Source organism: Geotrypetes seraphini, chromosome 3 (genome assembly GCF_902459505.1).
Source record: "Geotrypetes seraphini chromosome 3, aGeoSer1.1, whole genome shotgun sequence".
NCBI lineage: Eukaryota > Metazoa > Chordata > Amphibia > Gymnophiona > Dermophiidae > Geotrypetes > Geotrypetes seraphini.
Genome location: NC_047086.1, coordinates 103386966 through 103411271, shown reverse-complemented (window position 1 = coordinate 103411271; position 24306 = coordinate 103386966). Strand labels below are relative to the sequence as shown.

At 41.9% G+C, this 24306-nt stretch overlaps 1 protein-coding gene across 3 annotated transcripts in view; it reads left to right on the top strand.

Annotated features, from left to right (window-relative positions):
- The window catches only part of WDR35 (WD repeat domain 35), a 315141-nt gene that overhangs the window by 218565 nt on the left and 72270 nt on the right, over positions 1-24306 (top strand). For all 3 annotated transcript variants that reach the window (XM_033936987.1, XM_033936985.1, XM_033936986.1), the window contains one exon: positions 21301-21447. In XM_033936987.1, coding sequence (XP_033792878.1) covers positions 21301-21447 — 147 coding nt within the window. The remainder of the gene's footprint in view (positions 1-21300; positions 21448-24306) is intronic.

The following is a 24306-nucleotide window of genomic DNA, read 5'->3' as shown; positions in this document are numbered from 1 at the left end:
ATGAAGCCATCTGCACAATGTGCGGCGGCGGCAAAAAGGGCGAACAGAATGCTAGGAATGATTAAGAAGGGGATCACGAACAGATCGGAGAGGGTCATCATGCCGCCGTACCGGGCCATGGGATGCCCTCACCTGGAATACTTTGTCCAGCACTGGTCGCTGTACATGAAGAAGGACAAGGTACTACTCAAAAGGGTCCAGAGAAGAGCAACTAAAATGGTTAAGGGACTGGAGGAGTTGCCGTACAGTGAGAGATTGGAGAAACTGTGCCTCTTCTCCCTTGAAAATAGGAGACTGAGGGGACTTGATCGAAACATTCAAAATATTGAAGGGAATAGACTTAGTAAGGAGACAGACTGTTCACCCTCTCCAAGGTAGGGAGAACAAGAGGGCACTCTAAAGTTGAAAGGAGATAAGATTCCAAACAAACGTAAGGAAGTTCTTCTTCACCCAGAAAGTTGTGGAGAGCTGGAACGCTCTTCCGGAGTCTGTTATAGGGGAAAACACCCTCCAGAGTTTCAAGACAAAGTTGGACAAGTTCCTGCTAAACTGGAATGTACGCAGGTGAGGCTGGACTCATTTAGAGCACTAGTCTTTGACCTGAGGGCCGCCGCGTGAGCGGACTGCTGGGCAGGATGGACCATTGGTCTGACCCAGCAACGGCATTTCTTATGTTATTATGTTCACATTAGAGCTCATTCTCAAAAGAGAAAAATGGCCAAAAAGTGGCATAAAGGAGCATATGGACATTTTTATCCCCAATCCTTTCCAATTTGGTATTTACAAAACCGATTTTCTAGACTGATTTCTATACTGCAATTTGTCTAAATCTAAATGAAGCATGTTTGAGGCATGATTTTTGCGGGATTAGAGTGGGTTTATGACTTGGACATTTTTCTGCCATAATCAAGCATTTTAGAAAATGTTCAGGGCACAATTTGGATGTTTGGGGCTCAACCTTTTTAATAACAAGTAAGTGTGAAAAGGTGCACAAACTGACCAGGTGACCACTGGATGGATGTAAGCATAACCCCCCACCCCCACCCCATTCCCCCAGTGGTCACTGACTCCATACCACCCCCACAAAGATATGAATTAAATAATACATCCCAGCCTGTATGACAACTTCAGATATTATGGCCAATCCTATTAGAGTGGCAAACAGCTCGCAGGAGTAGCCTGGTGGTCAGTGTAGTGGACTCCAGAGAAAGGGATCCCAGGCTCATATCTCATACTAACTACTACATTTATGGTGGAAAGTGTGAACCCATTGGAACCCACCCAAAACATACTATATTGACATATAGGTGACACCTGCAAACATAAGGACTATAGGGGTAGTATACAGTTGGATACAGTAAGTTTTTGGTGAGATTTGGAGGGCTCACCATACACCAGAAGTCAGTGGTCTCAAACTCAAACCCTTTGCAGGGCCATATTTTGGATTTGTAGATACTTGGAGGGCTGCAGAAAAAAATAGTTAATGTTTTATTAAAACATAAGAACATAAGTTGCCTCCGCTGAGGCAGACCAGAGGTCCATCTCGCCAAGCGGTCCGCTCTCGCGGCGGCCCATTAAGCCCACTGCCTGAACAGTGGTCTCTGACTAATTTTACAAATTACCTCTAATCCTATCCCTCTAACCTTACATCTACTCTTATCTGTACCCCTCAATCCCTTTGTCCTCCAGGTACCTGTCCAGACAATCTTTGAAGCCCTGTAGCGTGCTTCTGCTTATCACATTCTCCGGTAGCGCGTTCCATGTATCCACCACCCTCTGGATGAAAAAGAACTTCCTGGCATTTGTTCTAAACCTTTCCCCTCTCAATTTCTCTGAGTGCCCCCTTGTACTTATGCTTCCCCATAATTTGAAAAATCTTTCCCTGTCCACTTTTTCTATGCCCTTCATGATCTTGAAGGTTTCTATCATGTCTCCTCTGAGTCATCGCTTTTCCAGCGAGAAAAGCCCCAGCTTTTTCAGTCTGTCAGTGTATGAGAGGTCCCCCATACCCTTTATTAGCTTAGTTGCTCTTCTCTGGACTCTCTCAAGTACCATGTCCTTCTTGAGCTATGGCGACCAGTACTGGACACAGTACTCCAGGTGTGGGCGCACCAATGCACGATACAGTGGTAGGATGACTTCCTTCGTCCTGGTCTTGATACCCTTCTTAATGATACCCAACATTCTGTTCGCTTTCCTTGAGGCTGTGGCACACTGCGCCGACGCCTTCAATGTTGTGTCTACCATCACTCCCAGGTCTCTTTCAAGGTTGCTCACCCCTAGCGGTGATCCCCCCATCTTGTAAGTGAACATCGGGTTCTTTTTCCCAACATGCATGACCTTGCATTTTCCTATGTTGAAGCTCATCTGCCACTTTTTGGCCCACTCTTCCAGCGTTGTCAGATCTTTTTGGAGGTCTTCGCAGTCCTCCATGGTTTTGACCCTGCTGTATAGTTTAGTGTCATCCACAAATTTAATAACCTCACATTTTGTTCCCGCCTCCAGGTCGTTAATAAATATATTGAACAGAAGCGGTCCCAGCATCAACCCCTGTGGAACTCCGCTCATGACCCATTTCCAATCTGAGTAATGGCCCTTTACTCCAACCCTCTGTTTCCTGTCCGCCAGCCAGTTTTTGATTCATCGGTGGACCACCCCTTGCACCCCGTGGTTCCATAGCTTCCTTAGCAGTCTTTCATGTGGTACCTTGTCGAAGGCTTTTTGGAAGTCAAGATAAATGATGTCTATGGATTACCCTTTATCCACCTGGCTGTTTACCCCCTCAAAGAAGTATAATAAGTTTGTGAGGCATGATCTGCCCTTGCAGAAGCCATGCTGGCTCGACTTTAGCTGCCCATTGTTTTCGATGTGTTCCCAGATGCTGTCTTTAATCAGCGCTTCCATCAACTTTCCCGGGACCGAGGTCAAGCTCACCGGCCTGTAGTTTCCCGGGTCTCCCCTTGAGCCTTTCTTGAAGATGGGCATGACATTTGCTATTTTCCAGTCCTCCGGAATCTCTCCAGTTTTTAAGGATAGGTTGCATATCTGTCGAAGTGGCTCAGCTATTTCATTCCTTAGTTCCTTGAGTACCCTTGGGTGAATGCCGTCCGGACCTGGTGATATGTCGCTCTTTAGCCTGTCTATCTGCCTGAGGACATCCACCTTGCTCACCTCTAGTTGGATCAGATTTTCATCCTGATCTCCTTTTACGATCTCCTCGGGTTCCGGAACGTTGGTTGTGTCCTCCCTAGTGAAAACTGACGTGAAGAACTCATTTAACCTGTCCGCTATCTCCTTTTCCTCTTTTACCACTCCCTTTCTGTCTCCATCATCCAAGGGTCCCACTTCCTCCCTAGCTGGTTGCTTCCCCTTGAAGTACCTGAAGAATGATTTGAAGTTTGTTGCTTCCCCTGCCAGTCTCTCTTCATATTCTCTTTTTGCTTTCTTAACCACTCGGTGACACTCCTTTTGGTGTTTTTATGCTCCTTTTGGTTGTCCTCTGTCTGGTCTTTTTTCCATTTTTTGAATGATGCCTTCTTGTCACTTATCGCCTTTTTCACTGCATTTGTTATCCACACTGGTTTTTTGTTCTATTTTTTTTGCACCCTTTCATGAACTTGGGGACGCACAGGTTCTGTGCTTCGTGCACCGTGCCTTTGAGTAGGGTCCAGGCTTTTTCTACGGACTCCATCTTCCGTGCGGTATCGTTGAGTTTCTTTCCCACCACTTTCCTCATGGCATCATAATTCCCTTTTTTGAAGTTGAGTGCTGTCGTTGTGGTTCTTTTTACCTTTGATGATCCAATTTCTAGCCTGTACTGGATCGTGTTGTGATCGCTGTTTCCTAGTGGGGCTAGTACTGCCACCTCCTTAGCGGGTCCCCCTAGTCCGTTGAAGATTAGGTCAAAAGTGGCATCTCCCCGTGTTGGTTCCGTGACCAGCTGTTCCATGAAACAGTCCCTCGTGACCTCCATGAATTTGGTCTCCCTCATACAGTTCGAGTGCCCGATGCTCCAGTCTATTCCTGGGTGGTTTAAGTCCCCCATCACCACCACACTTCCGCTTTTGCATAACTGCCTCAGTTCGGCCTCCAGATCCTGGTCGATTTCTTCCGATTGGCCAGGTTGGCGATAGTACAGACCCAATTTTATGTCCGCTCCTGTTCCTCCTGGTAGCTTAACCCATAGTGATTCCAAGTCATCCGCCCTTATTGTTGTTTCCATCCTAGTTGAAGGTATGGAATCTTTTATATATAGCGCTATTCCTCCACCCTTTTTGTGTGACCTATCTCTCCTGTAGAGTTTGAACCCTGGTAAAGCTACATCCCATTCATTGTCATCAGTCCACCACGTTTCTGTGACTCCAATTATGTCTAGGCCCTTTGTGCTGGCTAATACTTCCAGCTCTCCCATTTTAGCCCTTAGGCTCCTAGCATTAGTGTACAGGCAGTGTAAGTCCCGGTTGTTCGCCTTTCTTGCTGGTTTTCCTCGTGGTTTGGCGCTCCTGGCAACCCCCTCGTGAGTTGCCAGTCCCCAAGCCTCGTCTCGGTTATCCTCCTCCTGTGGTGTGTCTGTTTCGTCCTCAGCCTGTTTCCTCATTTTTGGTTGTCCCTCTGGATTCCGTTGTTTTCTGTTAGTCCTGTTTGCCAATTTTATTTGTGTCCTAGACCCCTCCAATTTGTCCTTAGGTCATTCTTCAAAAAATTCCCACTCAGTCCTGAGCCCTCTTTTACAGTGTCCTCGTTCAAGGTCCTTGCACCTGGGCATCTGCATTGCATCCTTAGGTTCTTTTCCCAAAAATTCCCACTCAGCCCCAATCCCTTTTTTACAATGTCCTCCCCTCATGCAAAATTGCCATTTCTTTAATAAGACATTAACTATTTTTTTCTGTAGCCCTCCACGTACCCTATTTTTTCTCCAGCCCTCACAGTTAAAGTTTAACATCTTTCCTTTCTCAAAACTGACACATTTCAATCACTATATTGAAAATAAAATCATTTTCCCTACCTTTGTTGTCTGGTGACATTATTTTTCTGTACTTTTAACTATGTATCCAGGTCCTACTTGTACTTTGTTTTTCTCTCCGTCTTCACTTTCTGCCTTGCATTCATCTTTCCAATTGTGATAAAACAGGGTACTGTGGTTTAAAGAAGGAGATAAGTAAAGTGCACTAAAGTCCAAACAATTGAAACTTACTCCCCCTCGTATGTGTGTTTGACTCTGCCAGTATCATCAACTTTTTGACAGACTTTAAGGAAGTTCCATCTCTTGCCATACTTATTACCTCAACTTTAAGGACACAAACTTCGAAAGCATGGGAGATTTCATCCATCATGCGCTGCAAAACCAAGCAGAAACAGATAATGTAGAGGTAATTTGGTCAACTCTGAAAATAACCATACACGATCTCCTACAAACAATCTGGAAAGCAGGAATCTAGGGAAGACTATCTGGCCAAGTCAAAAGCAGTCAAAACAGCAGTCAGAGAGGCCAAATTTTGAATGGAGGAGAATCTAGCGAAGAACATCAAGAAGGACAATAAATCCTTCTTCAGGTATATTAGTGACAGAAACAGAAACACAAATGGGATAGTACGCCTTAAGAAACCCGACGGGAACTATGTAGAATCGGACTATGTAGCCAAAATCTTAAATGAATACTTCTGCTCAGTCTTCACTTGCGAGGCGTCGGGATCCGGCCCTCAGCTGCAGACAAGGGAAAGCTTGGAAGACCCGTTTCGAAATTTTGAGTTTACGCCCTGCAGTGTCTACTATGATCTATCAAAACTCAAGGTGAACAAAGCTATGGGACCAGACAAACTACACCCCAGGGTGCTCAGGGAGTTAAGTGACGTCTTGACGGAACCGTTAACCGCTCTCTTCAACCTTTCTCTAATTACAGGAAGAGTCCCGTTGGACTGAAAAACGGCTAACGTCATTGCACGCCACAAAAAAGGATGCAGGACGGAGGCTGCTAACTACAGACCGGTGAGTCTCACATCGATAGTGAGCAAATTAATGGAAACTCTAATCAAACACCAATTGGACACGATCCTGAACGAGGAGATCCCCATCAACACGGGTTTACAAAGGGAAGGTCCTGCCAATCCAATCTGATCAGCTTCTTTGACTGGGTAACAAGAAAGCTGGATATAGGGGACTTCAGCAAAGCATTTGATAGCGTCCCACACCGCAGGTTATTGAACAAGATGAGTTTGATGGGATTAGGCGACACATTAACTGCATGGGTTAAGGACTGGCTTAGTGGTAGACTTCAAAGGGTAGTGGTAAACGGCACCCCCTCCGAAACAACGGAGGTGATCATCGGAGTGCCGCAGGGCTCGGTCCTGGGCCCGATCCTATTCAACATCTTCGTAAGAGACTTGGCTAAGGGGCTTCGAGGTAAAATTACATTATTCACCGATGACGCCAAACTATGCAATATAGTTGACAAGAGCACAACAGACAAAAGCACAGTGCCTAACAAAAGCTCAATGTCCGACAGTATGACGCATGACCTACTTCTACTGGAGCATTGGTCCAGGACCTGGCAATTAAGTTTCAATGCCAAAAAATGCAAGGTCATGCACCTTGGCAGCAAAAATTCAGGCAGGACTTACACCCTAAATGGTGAGACCCTAGCAAGGACCGTAGCAGAACGAGACTTGGGTGATCATTAGTGAAGACATGAAGACAGCCAATCAAGTGGAGAAAGCTTCATCCAAGGCTAGACAAATCATAGGTTTTATCCGTAGAAGTTTCGTCAGCCGTAAGCCCGAGGTCATAATGCTATTGTACTGATCCATGGTGAGACCCCCATCTGGAATACTGTGTACAATTCTGGAGGCCACATTACCGCAAAGATGTGCTGAGAGTTGAGTCGGTCCAGGGAATGGCCACCCGGATGGTCTCAGGACTCAAGGATCTCCCGTATGAGGAATGGCTGGATAAGCTGCAGCTATACTCACTCGAGGAACGCAGAGAGAGGGGAGACATGATCAAGAGACGTTCAAATATGTCACAGGCTGTATCGAGGTGGAAGAAGATATCTTTTTTCTTAAAGGTCCCACAGCTACAAGAGGGCATCTGTTGAAACTCAGGGGTGGGAAATTTCATGGTGATACCAGAAAATATTTATTCACTGAAAGGGTGGTTGATCGCTGGAATATTCTTCCACTACAGGTAATTGAGGCCAGCAGCGTGCCAGATTTTAAGAAAAAATGGGATTGGGAGATCTCTTCACGGAGGAAGTTTGGGGGTGGGTCATTAGTGTGGGCAGACTAGATGGGCCGTGGCCCTTTTCTGCCGTCAGTTTCTATGTTTCTATGTCATAATGCCGTTGTACAGGGCCATGGTGAGACCTCATCTGGAGTACTGTGTGCAATTCTGGAGGCCACATTACAGTAAAGATGTGCGCAGAATTGAATCGGTTCAACGGACGGCCACCAGGATGATCTCGGGGCTCAAGGGTCTCTCGTACGAAGAGAGACTGAACAAATTGCAGCTCTACACTCTTGAGGAACGTAGGAAGAGGGGAGACATGATCGAAACATTTAAGTACCTCACGGGACGTGTCGAAGTGGAAAATGATATTTTCTTTCTCAAGGGACCCTCGGCCACAAGAGGGCACCCGCTCAAACTCAGGGGCGGAAAATTTCATGGCGACACCAGAAAGTATTTCTTCACAGAGAGAGTGGTTGATCATTGGAACAAGCTTCCAGTGCAGGTGATCGAGGCAGACAGCGTGCCAGACTTTAAGAATAAATGGGATACCCATGTGGGATCCCTACGAGGGTCAAGATAAGGAAATTGGGTCATTAGGGCATAGACAGGGGGTGGGTAAGCAGAGTGGGCAGACTTGATGGGCTGTAGCCCTTTTCTGCCGTCATCTTCTATGTTTCTATGTTCTATATTAATGTACCACAGAAAGAGGCCATTGATATTATTACAGAGGAACTACAAGCCTTAGAGTTATCTGAAGCCAGGATTCAACTTTTGGTACATTTAGCATCTATAGCACTGGGTATGAATTATTTTCAGTTTGATACTACTTTTTATAAACAAATAAAAGGCACGGCAATGGGAGCTAAAATGGCCCTGTCCATTGCCTGTTTGTCCATTTCAAAATTTGAGCACACTTTTTTGTATACCTCTGAATTCTGGCAATATCTTCTTTTCTGGAAACGCTACAAAGTTGACATCGTTGCAGTATGGACAGGTACGCAAGACGCCTTGATCAATTTTTTTGACTGGCTTAACCATTGTGATGCAAACTTATAGTTCATTATGATTACTAGTGAATGTGAAGTCCCCTTTCTGGACATCAACATATCTTTGAGACATCATAATTTTACCACAAGTATCTATAGAAAACCTACAGAAAGGAACAACTTACTGCAGTATGATAGTTTCCATCCCAAACATTTGAGAAACAATATTCCATCAGGACAGTTCTGCGGCTTCATAAATTATGCACTACCACAGAGGATTACATCAGCAAAGCAAGTGATATGAAGGATAGATTTTTAAGCATCAGTAAAGCTTACAAACAAGCACTATATGCAAATTGACCCTTGTTATTACATCCGAAGGCAAAAATGGATGGGTCTCCACTGGTTTATGTTCTCCCATATTCCACTCTTGTATTTCAAATCACACACATTATTAAAGTGTATTGGGACGTCATGCAATATCATTCAGAGTTTCAAAATGCACCTAGATTTGCATTTGCAAAAAGTCAAAATCTAAAACAACGGTTAGTCGGGTCCTACTTCACAAGGTGGCAGCCAGCTATCACTATGCTAGGTGAACATAGGGCATATGGATGGTGTAAAATGTGCAAATATAGTATCACTGTACAGCAGATGCAACTCCCTGAATGGGTAGTGAGGAAGACACACCGCCGATCCACAGATTGTAATTCTCAACAAGTTGTATATATTATCTGCTGTCTGTGTGGGCAGTATTATATGGGATGTACCAGTTGGAGTATTAAAATCAGAGTGGGAATTCGGTCAGCCATTCAAGAAGCACCGCTGGTGTCCCACTGACTAACACACAAACATGAGGCTGAAGATTTACAGTACTCCATATTAGACACAGTTACTAACTTAAGAGGGGGAGATATAGAACATATTTTATGGCAGAAAGAGCAACGGTGGATATAGGCTCTCAACACTCTCCAATCGCATGGACTTAATGAGATTGAGTAGTTGGCATTTCTTTAGTCTCTACACATATTTTAGTCCAAGGATTATGTTTCTAGCCTGTTGCTATTATTCTACCGTTTCACAACTGTCAAATTGAGACAAGTATGGGGCCAGCCAACGGGAGAGAGGCAAGATGGCATCGTAGTGGAAGGACGTTTTGAGTTTTCCTTCTGCTATAAAGATTTTTCTTCTACGTCAATAGCTCTCTGAGCGAAATTTGTTATGTTGAAAAGACGAGGCAGGGTGGCTGCTTCAGCCCGACTACCGGAACCTACCTTAACGAGGCAAGGACTTCTCACGAGCTTCTACACATTCTCGCCTGCTGAGCCAAACACGAAGGAAGCGTCGGCACTAGGAAGTGAGATCTTTCTTAATCCTGCAGGACCTGCACCTCCCTTGCAGCCGCGAGAGAGGGGAACTTCGGCAGCAATGTCGGCAGTGGACTCTCCACTGCCTCGGAGCTATCGGGCTTGCCAGCTTCATCAGTACTTGTGGCTGGGAGATCTTCAATCAACGGAGTTCCAGTGGAGAGAGGGGAATTACCAACATTACAGCCTCTTGTTAGATCCACTGAGGTTACTTTAGACACTATTTGGACTGCGTTAGATTCCCTTTACAAGGTATGTCTGGGAATCTTTCGTCTTGTTTAGACTCAGTCTTTGAGGTTAGAAAAATTTGAAGAGGATTTGAAGTCCCAGGGAGAAAAAGTTAATTCCTTTTTCAAATATCCCGATAATGGACTACCTCCTCTACATAAAATTTATTTTTTGCCAGTTTCTCCAAAAAAGCCTTCCTCTTCTGATTCTGAGGTTATTCTGCAGATAATGACAGCTGGTCCATTGGATATATCAAATATATTGGAGAACTCTCAAGAGGAGGTCATTTTGTGTTCAACGCTTCTTATAACATTTGTATTTCATCAAGATAAAGAAGCATTCCTTCGCCTTTTTTTTAGGCTGAAGAAAGTTCATTTTTTGAATAGTAAAATTTTGATGTTTGCAGATGTATCAAGAATTACACAGACAAGAAGGAAAAGATTCCTGGAAATGAAAGATAGCGTGAAAGAATTGGGAGCAAAATTTCAACTGCGATATCCTTGTAAATGTATGATCTATCTGGATCAGAATTCCTATATATTTTATGAGCCCTCCCAGTTACAATTTTTCTTAGAGGGGAAAGGGGTAACAACGCAGATTTCAAAGAGTGAACCTTAGTACGCAAGTTTATTTCATAAATGGGGATGTGTCACTATCCCAAAACTGACCACAAACTAAGCTAAGTACTACTGTTATTTGAAAAGTGGTGTCTACAACACTATTTATGAAATTATTTATGAAAACACGTATATGTAAAAGAATTTAAAATAGTATTTATAATATAAAATTAGATCCTGCGACAAAGCGACATGTTAACTATTGGGGAGATGATTGGTTTGACCCCCAGTGTATTGTCTCTGAGGATCGGAAACTCAATTTTTGAGATTGGGTCCTTAGGGATGGTGATCTAACCAACACTATCTATAGATTATTGTAAGTGAGGACCTTTTCTAATAAATTAGGTGCATATTGATTAATTTGATACTACTTTTCCTAATAACATTTTGTTTATAATATCATTCCTTCTGATTGTGAAATTGTCTCTCTCCATAATGAGGACTATTACAAGAGTATTGATGCAGTTTAAGGAACTGTTGATTTATTTGTTTATAATTTCTTTTTATTTTAATGTGTAAGACTCTTGTATCTCTTAAATATGTATTTTATTGAAGGACAAAAATTATTGCAATAAAGGATGAGAAAGGAGTTACACATACTCAAATTGGAAATATCTTAAGTCAATTTCTAAATTTTTATAAAGACCTATATTCTTCTGAGCCTTAAGATAGGAAAAAAGATGGTTTAGAATTTTTGAATCTAATTATTGGACCAAAGGTTCCTGAACATATAAAAAGAAGTTTGGAAAAGCCTATATCACTAAAAGAATTAGAAACAGCGTTGAAATCTTTTAGAGTTGGATCCGTTCCAGGTGGTGATGGTTTCACAGTAGAGTTTTATAAATTACCCTATTACCTCATTTATTAAATTTATATCAGTACCAACTAACTAAAGGTTGTATTACAGGTACTAGGGCAGAATCATTAACAATTGTTTTGCCAAAGCCAAACAGAGATCCCACTTTGGTTTCAAACTACATGCCTATCTCGCTAATCAATGTTGATGGTAAACTTCTAGCTAAGACATTGGCTTTACGCTTAGCAAAGGCTCTCCCTTTTATTATTGATATGCACCAAACGGGATTTGTTGCTAAGAGACATTCCTCTAATAATACTAAGTTGGCTTTTCATATGTTAAATTTAACAAAAGCCATGAAAGATCCGGCTTTCTCTGTTTTTGGACGCGGAGAAAGCCTTTGATCGGATTGAGTGGACTTTTATGTATCAAACATTAGATTGGTTTGGTATAGGTTCGGGATTTATACAAATGATTCAGACGTTGTATAGCTCCCCTGCTGCAAGATTGTATATTAATAATAATTTATCAGAGCGTTTTAATTTGCAGAGGGGGGTTAGACAAGGCTGTCCATTATCTCCTTTGCTTTTTGATATTGTATTAGAATCCTTATTATTTGCTATTCAACAAGTAAAGGGTATTCGGGGTATTCCCCGTATAGATTGAGCATACAAAGTTTCTGCATATGCAGATGATATACTGCTTTATTTGAGAAATTCAGAAACTACCATTCTATGCTTGCTAGAGTTGATGGAGAAATTTGGAAAATTTTCAGGATATAAGATAAATTGGAGTAAGTCAGAAATTCTTCCACTTAATGTGCATTGTACTAAAGGCTTATTTGATTCATTCTCATTTGTATGGAAAGAAGATGGATTAAAGTATTTAGGTATTAGAATAAAAAAATACACTAGAAGACACAATGAAAGAGAATGAAAACTTTTTATTAAAAAAAAGTAACAGAAATGTGTGAGCAATGGAATCCTTTACATCTTTCTTGGTGGGGAAGAGTCCAAACTATTAAAATGATGATATTGCCTGTGGTTTGTTTTCAAATGAGTATGATACCAGTTTTTTTTCAAGGGTCCTTTCATAAAAAACTAAATGGTATTCTTACAAAATTTGTTTGGCTGGGTAAAATGCCTAGAATTGCTTTAGTATCTTTACAAAAACCAATTGCGGAGGGTGGGGTAAATTTTCCAAACTTTTATAGGTATCATCAAGCCTATATTTTACACCAGGGTATGTATTGGGTCCTCCCAGAGCTCATGGAAAATGCCCCAGATTGGTTGTATTTGGAATGGCAACTCTTGTTTCCTCTAAATTTATCTCATGTTCTCAGTATCAAGATGCCTAGGAAAGAGAACAGAATATTGATAGATACATGGAAAACAATGCAATATGTTAGTAATTTAACACCTAACCCAATCAATAAATCAACAAATCAATCTATATGGATAAACTCCAAGATTCAAATTGGAGGATTTAAAATCGTTTGGAAGCATTGGATTATTGCAGGTATACAGACTTTAAATGATGTTATTTCAAATGGTAAACTGCTTGATTTTTCACAGTTGCAACATAAATATTGTCTTAATAAATCACAAAGTTTTAGATGGTTGCAACTGAAGCAGGCTAATCAGGAGGGGTTCCCTGAATGGAAAAATCTCAATAATCAGTATAGTCTGGAGTTCTTATGCTTTCAGGCGGATTTTTGGGACATCAAACCGCACAGTGGTATAAATTGATATCTGGATTTATGAATAAAAAACCAAAGACTGGACTTAGAGACATTTGGAGCATTGAGATTAAGCATTAAATTTCTGCATCTCAATGGCCACGAATTTGGTCTTGGAGAATGAGATGTACAGTGTCCGCATCTATGAGACAAACTTGGTTCTTTTTGTTACATAGAGCACTTAGGACCCCAGTTCGATTACAAAAGTTAGATAGCTCTAAGTCTAATAGATGCTGGCATTGTAATCTCGAAGCAGGGACCCTAGATCATTTAATATTTTATTGTCCCTTTATCATGGCCTTTTGGAAATCAATTTGGCCTCAAATAAAATGTTTATTAGAAAACCATGTAGCATTATCATAGAAACATAGAAAGATGACGGCAGAAAAGGGCTACAGCCCATCAAGTCTGCCCACTCTACTGTCCCACCCCATTAAGTCAGAGTGCTACTCGACCCACGTAGAGATCCCACGTGGATGTCCCATTTATTCTTAAAGTCGAGTACGCTAGTGGCCTTGATCACCTGCACCGGTAGTTTGTTCCAGTGATCCACCACCCTTTCTGTAAAGAAATACTTCCTGGTGTCACCACCAAATCTTCCTCCTCTGAGTTTAAGCGGGTGCCCCCTTGTGACTGAAGGTCCCTTAGGAAAGAATATGTTGTTTTCCACCTCGACACGACCTGTGACGTACTTAAATGTCTCAATCATGTCACCCCTCTCCCTGCGCTCCTCTAGAGAGTAGAGCTGCAACTTGCCCAGTCTTTCCTCGTATGAGAGACCCTTGAGTCCTGAGACCATCCTAGTGGCCATTCGCTGGACTGACTCAGCTCGAAGTACATCTTTACGGTAATGTGGCCTCCAGAATTGCACACAGTACTCCAGATGAGGTCTCACCATGGTTCTGTACAGTGGCATTATGACTTCAGGTTTACGGCTGACGAAGCTTCTATTGATACATCCCATCATTCGCCTTGCCTTGGATGAGGCTTTCTCTACTTGTTTGTCAGCCTTCATGTCTGCACTGATGATTACTTCCAAGTCCCATTCTTCTGAGGTCGTAGCTAGTGTTTCTCCATTCAAGGTGTATGTTCTGCATGGATTTCTGCTGCCGAGATGCATCACCTTACACTTCTTTGCGTTGAAGCCCAACTGCCATGTTGAGGACCAGTTTTCCAACTTGATCAGATCCTGCGCCATACCATCCGTGAGATCGCTTTCACCTACTATATTACACAGTTTGGCGGCGTCGGAAAACAGCGCTACTTTTCCCTGAAGCCCTCGGGTCAAGTCCCTTATGAATATGTTAAAAAGGGATGGTCCCAGGACTGAGCCTTGCGGCACTCCGCTAGTCACCTCCGATGTCTTAGAGAGGGTGCCATTGACCACCACCCTCTGTAGTCTTCCACTCAGCCAATCATTGACCCATGCCATTAGTTTCTCACCTAACCTCATCGATTTCATCTTGTTTAATAGTCTACGGTGTGGGACACTGTCAAATGCTTTACTGAAATCCAAGTACACTATATCCAGAGACTCTCCTGAGTCTAGCTTTCCTGTCACCCAGTCAAAGAAGCTGATAAGATTGGATTTGCATGACCTGCCCCTAGTGAATCCATGTTGACAGGGATCCCTCAGATTCCCCTCATCCAATATCGTGTCTAATTTCCCTTTAAGTAGAGTTTCTATGAGTTTACACACTATTGATGTGAGACTTACTGGTCTGTAATTCGCAGCCTCCGCTCTGCAACCCTTTTTGTGCAGAGGAACAACATTGGCAGTTTTCCAGTCCAGGGGGACTCTCCCCGTACTTAGGGAGAGATTGAAGAGCATGGCTAACGGTTCCGCCAAAACATCGCATAGCTCTCTGAGCACTCTTGGGTGCTGATTGTCTGGTCCCATGGCTTTGTTCACCTTGAGTCTTGACAGTTCTCTGTAAACATCAGCTGGTGTGAACTCAAACTTCTGAAATGGGTCATCCAGGCTTTGCTTTGCATCCAGCCGAGGCCCGTGCCCTGGTGCCTCGCAGGTAAAGACTGAACAGAAGTAATCATTCAGTAGTTTGGCTTTATCGGAGTCAGTTTCCACATAATTCCCGTCTGGCGTTCTAAGGCGTACTATCCCGTTTGTGTTCTTTTTCCTGTCGCTAATGTATCTGAAGAAGGATTTGTCTCCTTTCTTGATGTTCTTCGCTAGAGTTTCTTCCATATGAAGTTTGGCCTCCCTGACTGCTGTTTTGACCACTGCAGACTTTGTCCTGTATCAATGAGAACAAAAAGTCAAATTTCATCAAGCAATAATAAACTTCTGTTGATTATGACAGGAGTCACCATGCAACATATCACCAGTAACTGGAAAAATTACAATAATCTTAGCTATACATTCTGGTGGAATTCGTTGTGCCACATTTACAAAATGGAAAGAACAATTGCTATACAGAAAGGAAATCATAATAATTTTTAAAAGATTTGGGGGCCATTGACAAATTATTGTAATGATTAGACATCATTTTCCACTCACAGTATCTAAGTCCACAAAAGATTAAGTGACCAGATAAGCACTGCAGACAACAAAGTACAGACTCCCACACACAGCCCCAGTGATCACTCACCCCCTCCCCATAAAAAACGTAATAACAACTTTGCATATCTGCCTCCAGAACATTAGCACCTGGCAGCCTGGCATAGGAAAGCCTAGTAGAACTGCACAGAGGTGGCTTAAGTGGTCTTTGGGGTGGGTTAGTGAACCATGGAGAGGAGGTCCCAGGACCATGAGCCACTCTAATCACTGCATTCATGGAGAAACATGTGCACCCCCAAGAAAACCCCCAAACCCTTTTGTACTGCCATATAAATGGCTCCTGCAGCCATAAGGGTTATTGGGGTGGTAGATAGGTGGGTGTAGTAGATTCTGGGGGTGTTTTGGGGAGCTCACTATGACCTATAAGGGAGCTGTTGTGAGATGTTTATGTGGTACCCTTTTTGTGAAGTTCACAGCAGTGCCCTGTAAGGTGCGCCACTACTCTGTTGCCATGTCTGGGTATCCAGTCCCTTACTTTTGTGGCCCATCCCACATCCAAAAGGTCTTTTTCTAGGTGTTTTTCAGTTGGATGAATTTTTGGACGAAAATGGGGTATAAAGATGTCTTAGCAGTCTAGACAATCAGATGGCTGGACATACAGTTGGACAATTTTCAAAAAAATTGCTGGACGTATTTTTTGAAAATGGACCTTTTCCCGTGTCTGACTTTGGACGACTTGTGAGTTAAGCCAAAACAGACTTAGACGTTTCTTTTGATTATGCCCCTCCACGTATTTATGTTTCTGTAATCATATTAGTGAGGCTAATAGGAGTCATTTTCATGGCATGGCAGTACCCAGGACACTGAACTACAGACTTTAGAGATGCTGCTGGGAGGGGAGGAGGGAAAGAGAAGGGAAGAGAGTTACTGCAGAAGTAGGTCTATATGTCTTATCAGTGCTTTATTATGACACTTGGATTTTATCCAGTATCCCCAGTTTTAATATGTTTTTATGTAAATTTTATATTGTACACCGCTTAGAAACCTGATTACGGTAAGCGGTTTAAAAAATATTTTAATAAACTTGAAACTTGAAGGGAGAAGGAAAAAAGGAAGGAAACAGCTGGCAGGGAGATTAGGGGAAGGGGAGAGACAGGAATGAGAAAATAGAGAGATTGATGATGGGAAGGGGGTCAACAGAGAAATAAGCAAAGAGGGAGAAAGATGCTAGATCTGGTGTTGGAGAGATAAAAATGAAGAGAGCAGTGAAGCTGGAATGAAACATGTAAAAAGGAGAGAGGGGGCGCAGGCTAGATGGAAAGGGGAGAGGGGTATAGAAATAATAATAATAACTTTATTCTTATATACCGCCAACAATCTTGCGACTTCTAGGCGGTTTACAATGAAGAGAAACTGTACAGACAGCGAATTACAGAGTATAGCATTGAACATCTAGTGATAGTAACAGGAGAGTTACAGGGCTGTGTATTACATGGTTTCACAATGAGTAGCATTATACAGTCGACGATATTCAGAGCATAAGTAGGAGAAGAGAAAGGAGATTGCGCTTTGAGTTACAAAGGTGCAAGGCTGCGAAGGTGAAAAAGATAACATAAGATATTGATGAGAAGTAAGTTGTTAAGTTGGTACATTTGAACGAAGGACGGGCACCAGTGGGAAAAACTGGTAACAATTAAAGATAGAAATTTTGGCAGAAGAGGGTAGACGGACTCCTTGGGATGGGAGGAGGCTCCGATTTTAGGGGAGAAGTCTGGTTAGGTTATAAATTTCTTAAACAATGTGGTTTTTAGTTCTTTCCTAAAGATACTATATGATTCTCTGGCGGCATAAGTGAAGTAGCCTGTCCAAGTTTGCAGTCTACCTGCTTGGAATTTGAATGTTCTATCAAAGCCTATGATATTTGGGTAGGTAAAGAGGTTACGGTTTCTGGTAGGCCTAATAGAGGAGTGGAATTCGAAGTGAGGTAGTAGGTAGCTGGGGGCCAGTCCCCAGATTAGTTTATAGCAGAGGCAGGAGAATTTGAATAGAATTCGTGCTTCAATTGGTAACCAATGAAGGAGTTTGTAGAATGGACTAACATGATCGCTCTTCTTTAGTCCGAATATTAGACGGATGGCCGTATTTTGAACTATTCTCAGTTTTCTCACATTTTTTTTAGATATTCCCAAGTAGACAATGTTACAGTAGTCCAGGGTGGATAAAATCAGTGATTGTACCAATATTCTGAAGGATAGCGGGTCGAAGTATTTTTTTATGGTTTTCAGTTTCCAAAGGATGAAGAAGCATTTTTTAGTCACCGAGTTTATGTGCTCGGTCAGGGACAGATGGGTATCCAGGGTGACTCCCAGTATTTTTATGGTTTTTAGTATTGGGTGATCATGGCCGTTTACATATATTGTAGTTGCGGAGATTTTCTCGTTTGGGCTAGCAAGGAAAATCTTTGTCTTTTCTGAGTTTAATTTCAGTTTGAAGTTTAAAGTCCATTTTTCTATTTCGAGCATGATGGAGGAGATATGTTTTGAGTTGGTTGAGGTCACATTTGTTATTGGTATTAATATGGAGATGTCGTCTGCGTATATATAATAAGTTAGGTTAAGCTTTTGTAAAAGGTGGCCTAGAGAAGAGATGTATATATTGAACAAGGTGGGAGATAGGGGGGATCCTTGTGGGACTCCTGAGGGGCTTTTCCAGGGTTCAGAGTAATTTCCTTCATGGACCACTTGATAAGATCGTTTGGTTAGGAAACCTTGGAACCAGGTCCACACTCTTCCTGATATTCCCATTTCGTCGAGGCACCTAAGCATAGTTTCATGGTCCACGAGATCGAAGGCACTGCTGAAGTCTAACTGTAGGATCAAGGCGCTGGAACCTTGATTGAAAAGGTCGTATAGGTGGTTAAGGAGAGAGCCTAGGACTGTCTCGGTGCTGAATCCTTTTCTGAATCCAGATTGGTGGTCATTTAGGAGAGAGTACTTATCTAAGTCATTTACTAATTCCAAGTTGACCAGCCCTTCCAGCATTTTGGTGAAAAAGGGGGTGCTCGCTATGGGTCTGTAGTTGGACGCCAGTGTGAGCGAGATCTTCTGGTCTTTGGGTATGGGTGTGATTAGGATGTGTCTCATATTTTCCAGGTAGGTTCCATTTTTGAGAGAGTAAGTTGCCCAGTTAAATAGGTCCCTCTTAAATTCTGGTATTGCATCTTGTATGATCTTAGATGGACATTCATCTAGTAGACAATTTGATTTGGAGTATTTGTTGAAGAGTGCAAGGAAGTTATTCCAATCTGGGGGCTCGAAGTGGTTCCAGCTCATATCGCCTTTGGATTCACTACTCTGCGTTTTGAGGTTGAATTCAAGATTGGGTGGAGGAGGGGGTATTGAGGCTCTGAGGTCGGTGATTTTTTTCCTAAAGTGGTTGACTAGGGTGGAGACCTCTGGGATTTGATCGTGATGGTTCTGTAGTATCTGTGTGGTGTCTGTTATTTTGCTTACTAGTTTGAATAGTTCTCTACTGTTTGTATTGGTTCCTATTTTCTGGGCATAACAGTTATAACGCTTTTCTTTGATCCGATTCTTGTAATTTTTCATTTTTTGTTTCCATTTAATTTTATCTTCCTCTTTATCTGTTTTTTGCCATACTCTTTCCAGTTTTCTGAGATCTTGTTTGAGGGCTAATAATTTGGCGTCATGCCATGAGCTCCTGGAGCTCACGGCAGCCATTTCCTATTGGCGGTCTGCACAGGGCAGGATCGTAGGAAGATCGCTCCTGCCCTGAAAGCCCGCTAGACCACCAGGTAAGGTCCAGGGGTGGGTTAGAGCCGGCACAAAGTTATTCGTGATTTTTCACACTTCGTAGTCCGGCTCTGCCCCTAACCCCCGCGAATACCGAGGGAGAAGTGTATTACCTTTCAAATATTTAAATGTCTGTATCATATTACCCCTATCTCTCCTCTAGATCAGGGGTGTCGAAGTCGGTCCTCGAGGGCCGCAATCCATTCGGGTTTTAGGATTTCACCAATGAATATGCATGAGATCTATTTACATGCACTGCTTTCATTGTACGCTAATAGATCTCATGCATATTCATTGGTGAAATCCTGAAAACCCGGCTGGATTGCGGCCCTCGAGGACCGACTGACACCTGTGCTCTAAATTATACATCATCAGGACACCAAGTCTCTTCTCATACAAATTGTGGAATAAACTCCATACCATTGTTAATGTTTTTCTCTGAATCGCTTCAAGGTTTGTTTAGGATTTTTTTATTTATTTAATTTGTCTTTTTTACTTTTGTTTTAATAGTGTATGTATTGTTGTAAGCCACCTAGATTTGTAGCAAGATAGAGCCTCCAAAACTGAGCACATTATTCAAAGTGGGGCCTCACCAATGATTTGTACAGGGACATCAACACCTTTCTTATGCTGGCTATAACTCTCTCTATGCAGCCTATCATCCTTCCGGTCATGACTACCACCTTATCACATTGTTTTGGCACCTTGAGATTCTCAAGCACCATCACCCGAGGTCCCGCTCCCGAGCTGTACTTATAAATCTCTCTCCTCCTACCTTGCGCATCTCTTTTGAATTTCTGCATTAAGTTTTAACTGCCAAATCTTAGACATTCTTCTGATTTTTGGAGATCGCTTCTCATGGTTCCTACTTTGTCTGGGATGTCTACTCTGTTGGTGATCTTTGCATCATCTTCAAAAAGGCAAGCATTTCCTTCTAATCTTTCACCAATATCTTGCACAAAAATATTAGGTAAACAGAATTGGCCCCACTGCCAATTCCAGGAACACTCGCTTTCGTTTCCTTAAAGTGGATTCCATTTACCATCACCTTCTGTTATCTGTTAGTCAAACAGTTTCCAATCCAGTTCACCACTTTGGGTCCTAAGTTCAGCCCTATCAGTTTATTTATAAGTCTTTCATGAGGAGCAATATCAAGGGCTTTGCTGAAAACCAAGTAGATTACATCTAACGCATGTTCTTAATTTTGTTTTTTGATCACCTAGTCCAGTGGTTCCCAACCCTCTCCTGGAGGACCACCAGGCCAGTCGGGTTTTCAGGATAGCCCTAATGAATATGCATGGAGCAGATTTGCATGCCTGGCACCTCCATTATATGCTGATCTCTCTCATGCATATTCATTAGGGCTACCCTGAAAACCTGACTGGCCTGGTGGTCCTCCAGGAGAGGGTTGGGAACCACTGACCTAGTCAAAGAAAGAAATAAGATTTGTTTAGCATACTTTTTCTGTGGCAACACCATGCTGCCTTCGATCTTGCAACATATTGGATTATAGAAAGTTAACTTATCTTTTCTTTCTTGACTTCCTGCCCTTTAGTTTTCCTCCTCTTCTCTGTCACTGCTTTTTGAAGAGGGACCACATTCGCTTTTCTCTGATTCCACAGAACATCTCCCATTTCTAAAAATTTATTAAATAAATCCTTACGAGGTCTTGCCAAGATTTCTCTGAGCTCTCTCAGTATTCTGGGATATATCCTATCCAGCCTCATAACTTTATCCACTTTCAGATTTTCAAGTTGTTGACAAACACTGTCAAATAGTCCATTTATGCTTTTTCCCTATTCTCAAATAAAACAGTAATTCATAACAGCAGTTAAGGAAGAATTTATGGAAGCTCAGCACTTTAGAAGAGGGATTTTTTTGTAGCATCATTGCAACAGATTTGCTGTTAAATTTTCTTAAAGTATACATCTGAGAACATAAGTAAAAGCTTTTATTTTAAACTATCTAAAGCCAATTGTAATGAAATTATTCTATATATGATTATTGTTGATTTCAGAGATCTTGCCATCAGCCTACGAATAAAACTGGGTGACTGGTTTCGTGTTCTGCAGCTGTTGAGAACAGGTTCTGGTGATTCAGATGACACCCTCCTTGAACAGGCATATAATGCAATTGGTGACTATTTTGCAGATCGGCAAAAATGGTATGCTATATAGATATTTGTGTATGTTTTACATAAAGGATAATGTGAATGGTAGTCCTTCTTGTAAGAGGTTTTCTTTACTACCATAGTGTCATTTTTTAATTTTATTTATTTACTCAATTTTCTATACCGTTCTCCCAGGGGAGCTCAGAAGGGTTTACATGAATTTATTCAGGTGCTTGATCATGTTTCCCTATTTGTCCCGGCAGGCTCAGAGTCTATCTAAAATGCATTAGGGTTACATTTTTTTCATACAGAATGCTATGAGGCTCATTTTCATTTTCATGTGCACAATTGAAATTGTAAAAATGAATAAAGAATATTTTTTTTAAAAAGCCATTAACTAAATATTGTAAAGATTGATTTATTTGTATAAATTGGGGAAAACATGCACATCCGGGGAAGGGGAAGGGGGATATGTTTTTGGCATTTGTTAAGAAATATAGAAGGGTTGATTATAAGTATTTTTATGAGGTGTTTGTAAATTGGAAAGTGGGTGGGAGAAAATAAGTCTTGTCTTTATTCTATTAAGTATATTGTGCTGTAATGATGATAATTTATGTAAATGCATCATCTTTTGTGCACAATTGAAGTTTTAAAAATGAATAAAGAATATTAAAAAAAGCACTTAGATTTACAAACTTCCTTAGGTTACTATGTAACTTTGTAAGTCTAAATGCTTAGAAAATATACTTCTATGTGTACTGTATGAGGGGATACTGAAAAGTTCTCAGCCCAACCAAGAAGAGAATAATGTGGATATGGTTCAATTTATGATCTGGAATAATGTCAAAATATAGAATTTTGTTTCTGCAAATTGGCACTTAATGAAATAAGATAACATTTTTTTCAGTTACAGTGGCAAAATAACACTCAGAATTTAGAAAGTTGATTGGTTGGGCTGAGAACTTTTTATCACCTCCCTTCATATGCTGTATTGTGATAGTCCATAGATTGATTTTAAGGTATCAAATATACCGTTTAGAGAAAGCTCAGAAGAAATAAATGTTCTAATATGGAAATAAAAAGAGGTAGAGAGCAATCGAGGCAACACTTGAAAAGACAGATGAGAATAGGTTAGAAGGGACAGCTATCTGTGAAGAAAAATGTCTTTAAGTTTTCTGCTGAGAACAATATAGGGCAATTATTCCTAACCTGTGTGCCACGGATCCCTGTGGGGCCTTGAGACCATTACAAGGGGTCCACAGAACACAGGAATGAGAAAATATTTCAGGCTGCTATATGAGCAAAATACAAAGAATTGTTTGGAGACAGGCTCAACTGTGACTGTAGAGATGAGAATATCAAAATCAATAGCTGCAGGAGGAAGAGAAAGCAGCAGCTGTGGAGGGGAGAATCAGAGGTGGGTTGTGCAGATCTGAAGCAGGTAAGGGACTAGGTCCAGTAGTGACAACTGTAGGGGTGTGATAAGAGGTAGCCGTGAAGGCCAGAAGCAGAAGCACTAGAACCAGCATTAGCTTGAGGGCTGGGGAACAGCATTGCAGCCTCAATGGGGAAAGGGGGATTAGACTTGTATACCGTTTTTTTTGTTGTTGCACATTCAAAGCGGTTTACAAATGTACAGGTACTTATTTTGTACCCAGACCAATGGAGGATCAAGTGACTTGTCCAGGGTCACAAGGAGCTGTGCTGGGATATGATCCCACAACCTCAGGGTGCTGAGGCAGCAGCTCTACCACTGGCCACTCCTCACCTCACCTTCTTGTGGGGAGAGGGAAAGTTACTAATAGTAGGTACTACTTTGAGGAAAAGAGGGAGGCCCAACAGATGGAGGCTGGCAGGAGGGAGTCTGTTGAAAATTGGCAGGGGAGGAAGGGAGAGGATGATGGGAACTGGCTGGAGGAAGGGAGAAATTACTACTACTACTACTACTAATCATTTCTATAACGCTACTAGGCATACGCAGCGCTGTACATCAAAACATAGAGAGACCCTGCTCAAAATAGCTAGTCAAGACAGACAAACTGGACAAATAGGTGCATGTATACACAGTGCTCGGGTGGGGGAATTACAGAAGGAATGATGAGACAGATATTGGTGCTTAGCAGGTGGTTTGGAGTTTGAAATTGAAAGCATCTTCAAAGAAGTGGGCTTTGAGTCTGGATTTGAATACTGTCAGAGACAGAGCTTGACGTACCAAGTCAGGCAGTTTGTTCCAGGCATATGGTGCAGCAAAGTAGAAAGGACGGAGTCTGGAGTTGGCCGTAGAGGAGAAGGGTAAAGATAAGAAAGACTTACCCGATGAGCAGAGTGCCTGGGGTGGGGGTGGGGGGTAGTTCAGGGGAGAAAATGAGAGAGAGACTAATGGGGACTAGCTGGAGGGAGATACTGGTGGGGACAAGTTGGGGGAAGAGAGAGAGACTGGTAGAGATAGGAAGACAAAGGGAAATATGTAGAGGGTTAGTGGGGACAGTTTTAGCACTGAAGGGAAGAGTCTGGAAAGGGAAATGAACAAGGGATCATTAAAATAACACTAGATAAATTGAACATAGACTCGCCTTTGCTGACTTCCTGTAAAATTATTTTAGTTTAATTCATCATAAGACTAAAACTGGTGGAATACCTAGAGAATAAATGGTGCAGATAACCAGCAATCTGAATAAATGTATACTTAGTGATATGAACCATATAGTCAAAGAAGCAAAAGCCAAGAAATCTGCTGAAAGGTTTAAAATATATCAGAACACAAGAAAGAAAATTGAGAGACATGAATTTTCTACACTTTTTTTCTAATTGCCCAGTGATCAGGTATTGCATGCTGTCCAGTTTTGTTGTTCAGTTATTTGTTTTGATAAGTTAAGGACATCTAGCTACATAGAATATCTTCTGTGTGGTTTA